Source organism: Penaeus chinensis, chromosome 35 (genome assembly GCF_019202785.1).
Source record: "Penaeus chinensis breed Huanghai No. 1 chromosome 35, ASM1920278v2, whole genome shotgun sequence".
Lineage (NCBI taxonomy): Eukaryota > Metazoa > Arthropoda > Malacostraca > Decapoda > Penaeidae > Penaeus > Penaeus chinensis.
The window spans coordinates 21,025,829-21,032,181 of record NC_061853.1 but is presented as its reverse complement, the minus strand read 5'-3'; the positions used below and the strand labels follow the sequence as shown (position 1 = coordinate 21,032,181).

The 6,353-nt window shown below is 35.4% G+C and overlaps 1 protein-coding gene across 2 annotated transcripts in view; it reads right to left on the bottom strand.

The window, feature by feature from the left end:
- Positions 1–5,082, bottom strand: part of LOC125044287 (cell adhesion molecule 3-like) — a 6,452-nt gene extending 1,370 nt beyond the window's left edge. Inside the window, exons 1-5 of one of the 2 annotated variants that reach the window (XM_047640875.1) lie at positions 5,058–5,082; positions 4,350–4,500; positions 2,427–2,487; positions 1,281–1,416; positions 300–436 (exon numbers count right to left, since the gene is read on the bottom strand). In XM_047640875.1, coding sequence (XP_047496831.1) covers positions 300–436; positions 1,281–1,416; positions 2,427–2,487; positions 4,350–4,500; positions 5,058–5,067 — 495 coding nt within the window. In that variant the 5' untranslated portion in view covers positions 5,068–5,082. Of the gene's footprint in view, positions 1–299; positions 437–1,280; positions 1,417–2,426; positions 2,488–4,349; positions 4,501–4,989 lie in introns of both variants that reach the window. The other variant, XM_047640877.1, reaches the window with a different exon arrangement.
- Positions 5,083–6,353: the final 1,271 nt, after the last annotated feature.

Genomic DNA, 6,353 nt, shown 5'->3' with positions numbered 1-6,353 from the left:
TATCTAAAATGTTTAACAATTTGGCACTACACACTTACTTTGCAATAACATACAGAAAATAGTAAATGCTAGCCTGTTCTCAGGTGTAATAAGGTATAATGAAAATTTAACTGGCTCTAATTAAAAGAATGTCATGAGATTTAGACAAATAGGATGAAATCCTTTAGGAATATTACAGCAAATATGCCACTTTTAGTGACCACAAAATTAAACTGCATAAATGACATCATGCTTAAGCAATTCATATCATCTATCTAAGTAGCATTTTCATTTCAAATAAAGTGGCCCATAATACTAACATCAACATCATTAATAATCCATTTCATAGCAGCAGCTGGCATGGAAGGAGCTGCTGTGCAATTAAGCTTAACAAGGTCATCTACACGAAAGTGACCGTCTACAACACCTTCAATCCTGGGTCGCTCGTTGGGTATCACTAGAGAGAGAAAATGTTCATGTTCATTTAGTCATCCAATGATATATAGAGATACTAATGAATAAAAACACACCCACATACCTGCACTTACATCCACACACATACACTCAAAACAATAAAAATAAAACAAAAATATTCATTTTTCATAAAAATGTTTGAATAATATCTAAAGCATATTTTCCTAACTTTTGCTAACTGCTTTTTTATTGTGATTATCATATGAACTAAATAAAGCTAAACACATTTCATATTTTTGCCTAATCTTACTATTACATTTCATAAGATCTTTATCTCCACAATCCCTTTTAAAGTGCATGGGGAAATGCCAGCAACTAGAAACTCATAAAATACTTAGGATGGAAAGCTAAATATTTAATACATCAATCATACACATATTCATCACTCTTTGATTAACCAGAAATTTCCGTGGGGTGAAGTTATAGAGTGGTAAATAGATTTGTCTAACAGGAACATAGCCAAAAATCTATCTAAAATTGCCTTTCCTAACCATCTGAACTTTACATATATTAATTATCTTTAAACCATCTGAAAGAAAATATTACAACATAAGGACAATAGATAAATAATGCTCAAAAATGACCCATAAAAATATTGACACAGAGAAGTGTACTATGCCTGCATGCATTATCATGTAATTAATGTCATTATTACTCATTACGTGCATAAACAGAGGGAAAGCAGCATTTCAGAGGGTCAAAAAACTGCATAAAATGATACACTTAGACACCACACCACCAACACTTGCATCAAAGCTCTGTGAGACATAAAAAACACATCTTTCCCTCCTATTTCAAGAGAGACATTAGCTTATCTATCAACTCACCAACAACTGTCATGTTGGCTGTCTTGTCATCATATGTGAATTCGGGCCAGTCCCTGCCAACCTCACACTTGTACTGGCCGGATGCAGTCAGGTCCACTTCGCGGAGAACCACCTTGTTCTCCTCCGACTCTTCCATCTGAAACATTGAGTGTCTAAATTCAAAACCGTTTATTGCACATTTAAGTTGTATATCAAAATCTTATGATGTAATACTGCATCTTATACTCAACATGAAACCTTAAAAGTGAAGGAAATCACTGCAATTTATTGTCGTCATCGTCATCATCATCATAAAAAAAAATCATAGTAAAGTTATAATATTGCCAACTATTTACAATGAATTCTCATACCAAACATCCAAATGTCTATACACTAACATCAATTCATTAAAAAATTAACAGACATTCAAAAATCTATTTGAAATCCTTCATGTTTATTTTGAGGAACTTATGTCTTAATACATTTAACTGTCCTTTGCCTGGTCTAGACAAGAAGAGAAAAAAAACCTACTCCTCAGTTTCTGTCACGCTCATAGTATCTATAAGACATTAATACCACTCTATCTATTAATTACTGTGGAGTTAAGCCCCCTTCGCAAACATTTATTGGAAACAGCAACAGAGTTTCTTTATTTTCCTCTCTTTTTTGCTTAACTGTTTACCAATGACATGGCAAACACCTTCAAAGAAAGTATAACTGAGAAAACACAACAAACTATATTACACAGATTAACAGGAGTAAAAATAGGGCAGAGCTAAATGATGTCATCCCATTCAGCCAGATATACCTAGATAAATAATCATTTGTATAATTTACTTCATGATCTAAAAGTAAAAAAAAAAAAAAATCCATCTTTTTCATTATAATAAAGTGTACATACAATAAACATCCATCAGAAACTCTTCGGGAAAAAGTCAATTTAGTTTTTAGATTTAAAAGGCTAAATGATAGTGGTGCTCCTATCTTTTTTAAATACCTTGGCTATAATATGTTAAATTTGTACCATATGTTTTAGCAAGATGCATTTAAAAATTTCACATTTACATAAAGAAGACTAGCCTTTTTTGTCTCTTGATTTAAGTACTATAGATGGATGACAGTGCATCATATTCAAGCAGTCAAACTGATTGTACTTTATTCACTTACAATGACTTGGAGGTTTGAGTTGTTGAAAGCTGCAATCATGGGATCTTCACTGGGTGTGTACCTGCAATATAAAAAACGTATTAGCCCTGAGAGATTGGAAATTATTGCCACTGATTAGACAACTGGTTCTTATCATCATTACTCTTACCCCAACCCAATTTCCCTCCAGTTATGTGAAGTCAAAGGAAAGAAAAATATTGGAATGCTTACTTGGTGCACCTAGCATAAAGGATTTGACAGGAGCATTCATTTTATTACAACTTGTAATTAGAACATTATCTCCTTAGTAATTAACACAAAGTAGACATTATTGCAGCACAATTAAAGGGAAACAGGATACTACTTTCCTTTAAAAAAATATCAACACAATGGTCTGCTGAAGACAGTATACATTGCATATGTATTTCTGCCTTTCAGCTGGTAAGCTCTGGCAAAAGGGATGAGCACATTCAGAGCTCTCCAGTCACTTCTTCATCAAGAGTAACTATATTGTTCACATCACTTCTCTATCTACTTATTCATTCTTTTGTTTATTTAGTATTATCACTTAACTTTACTTATTACATTTAGAGAGTGCCTCAGTGCTCCCCCCTCAAAATGACAGATGATTCACTAAAGGGTGGATGAAATTGATGATGATGATGAAAAAGTCAAATGATGGTATTCAAAAGGTGAAGTTGGTTAGCAGCCCCTCTGAGATGGTGCCTCTCGTAACAAGGCCAATGGGTGTATCCTGTATTATCATATCTATATAACTTTAAGTGGCCAGTGTCTTTTCTTATGATTTTATAATTAAATAATTTTGGAAAAAATTGCTGAGAACAGACTAGCAAAACTCAATAATCATTAATTTTCACAGCATACAAAATAAATAATTACTCTTAGTTTCTATCAACCCTTCAGATACATTAGTTTTATTCAATGCCACTCTTGAGTACTACAATCCTATCATCCCATTTTTCATTAATCTCAGAAGAGAAACCAAGTTGTTGAATCATCTCAATTTTAAGGTCAGTTGGCCGCTTAGTCTTACACTGCCTCATCAGCATGAGAAAGTTGCTGTGTTTACACACTTGTGGCTGTTAAACATTTAGTCCCAACACTCAGTTTTCACTGTTGATGGGAATATATGAGGAAGTATCCTGGAGAATACATAACAAACCATCTATTATTAATGATAAATGCAAGAGCCTAGTCAAGGCTAGTCTAGTCTGGCATTCCAATGAAAGGCAACTATTGAGAAAAATGGTACTGGTACTGGTAAAGGGGGCTGGTCACAAGGCCAACTACTAGTGGTAATGGTAAGGTATACCATTTGGTAAAAGTGCATAAAACACACAAGGTACCCTAATTTGGTTACTGTATCAAATGACAAGGCAACCTTATGTTTCTTGCATGAGCTCTCTGATAATGAGAAGCTGAGGACTGCAGCTGAGACCCAAGGCTCTCCTGTCACATACAAACTTGATTTGAACATTTTATATCCTCAGGTTACTGGCCCTGGAAAGGACCCTAAGAACAGGTTTTCATAATTATGAAAGGGCCCCATTTTAGTTCTTCACCCTGAGGCCTTGTGTTCACATTATCATGTTTCTGTAGGCCTATGATCCCCTAATCAGAAGTTTATGCAGTTTCACAGATGTATTCATAGGTGTTCCTTGTTGTGTACACGAGCAAAAAAAGAAAAAAAAGAAAACAAAAGAGGTGCTATAGGGTTTTCCCTTACTTTTCTTGTAAGTATTGTTTGTGCCTATGCTACTGGGGTGCCCTTGAGACTTGTGGCTTCATCTATGCTTCTAATCAATCTACTTTGTAATAGCCTATTAGATAAGCTGTGGGAAACTGCGACCCATAGAATGTTTCTTTTAGAGGGAAAGCCTTGTTAAATACCTTCAACTCTGCTCAAGTTAAACAAGCTATTACCTGAAGAATTCCTCATCGTTGAAATACCACTTGATGGTGTAGAGTGCATCGGCGCCCAAGTCATAGTTACAGGTGAGAGTCTGGTTGGTGTAGCGGATTGCATTCAGAGGGACATCCAGGTGCGTCACATAACCGGCCGACCCCAGCATGACTGAAAGGAACAAAGCAAGTATTAATCAAAGTCACACCAAAATCAGTGAACAATCATTGAAAAACTACAAAATAGTTTATCAACAACAGTATAAATCAGTTTTTTTTTTTTTTTGTCAGATTCACGATAATTTACTGGAGAAAAAATATATCACGATTAGTCTACCAGCATATCCCAGCACATTAAATAGAGCTCTCGGGCAGCTCTTCCTTTCACTCAAAGCCACAAGCTCTCTTTCAAATATATGTATGTTCATCTGTCTATCAGTCTGTCTCTCTGCTGTTGTTTCAGTATGCCGAACTACATTGTTAAAACGAAGCAAATCAACGAAGAGCTTCTTGTATAACCTCAACTGTATAGTGTGCATTTGTCCATTTGGACAACAAATGTGTAAAAACGAAACGGTAAATAATGATACATAACATTTTATCAAGGGTTAATTGAGACCTGTGGTTAGGTTGTCAAAAGGCGTTTTCCCGGATAACCTACATGTAAGTCAACATTACATAACAGCGACAGAGAACAATTCGAGACGTAATGCGAAGCCAAGGTAATACCCTCACACATGTGGCACCGGCGATGCCCAAGCGGTCGGCTGCCTAGGATTCAACTTACGAAAACGGCTTGCGTATGAGGAATCACGAGTGCCTTCAGGTGGGCGAAAGGAAATCGTGTACTTTGTTTTCTAGTCGACGCCTTTTAAAGAATGATCAGAGAGTTGTTTTCATTTTTTTTCTTCCTACTCCCATCACGGAAAGAAGAGAGAGACAACGAACTCTCGATTCATTCCTCAATAAGCGTCGGGAATAGTTTGTTTCTCGTCTTCCTTTGATGGAAATGAAGTGAATGTTTCCCTCTCGTCCACCTCCTGCATTTTTCATTTCTCTATCAAATTAAGTATGACGACCTTAGTATTTACGTTCCTGAAATTCAATTTCCCAAATAATACCAGACCATCGTGGCCCAGATCACAGTGCGGGAATGCTGAGCCTGAGATTCGTCCGTCTCGCTGGCGTGCGCGAAACCCGTAATTTATAAATACAAACTTACATTATATGTATATGTGTGTGTATGTGTGTGTACATATATATATATATATATATATATATATATATATATATAAATATATATGTGTGTGTGTGTGTGTGTGTGTGTGTGTGTGTGTGTGTGTGTGTGTGTGTGTGTGTGTGTGTGTGTGTGTGTGTATGTCTATATATATGTATATATTTATATATATGTATATATTTATATATATGCATATATATATATATATGTATATATATGTGTATATATATGTACATAAATATGTATATTCATATATGTATATATATGTACATATATATGTATATACATATATGTATATATATGCATATATATTTATGTATTTATATGTATATATATTTATGTATATATATAGTTTATGTATATATGTATATATATATTTATGTATATATATAATACACACACACACACACACACACACACACACACACACACACACACACACACACACACACACACACACACACACAGAACTCGCAAGTGACAAGACCTTACTATATAGACCTTGAATCCAATAATGATTTGTTCGTGCCCTTCCACAGCCTTTGGCCACGAGAGAAAAGCTAGCATTAAAGGGCGACAGATAACGAGTGTCCAGGTAAATCCGAGTCTTTGCACAGTCAACATCACAATAAGCATAGCGTCTGCCGGAACCGTTAGTAAAACCACGATTTCAAGATGCAGGAGTCGGTAGACGGTACACAGTGTGTTTTTCAAATAGGTTCCATTACATTTAATTTCTTGCTAAAGGCGAAAGCAATAACGAACGGCTCAGACATGCCGCTCTCTGT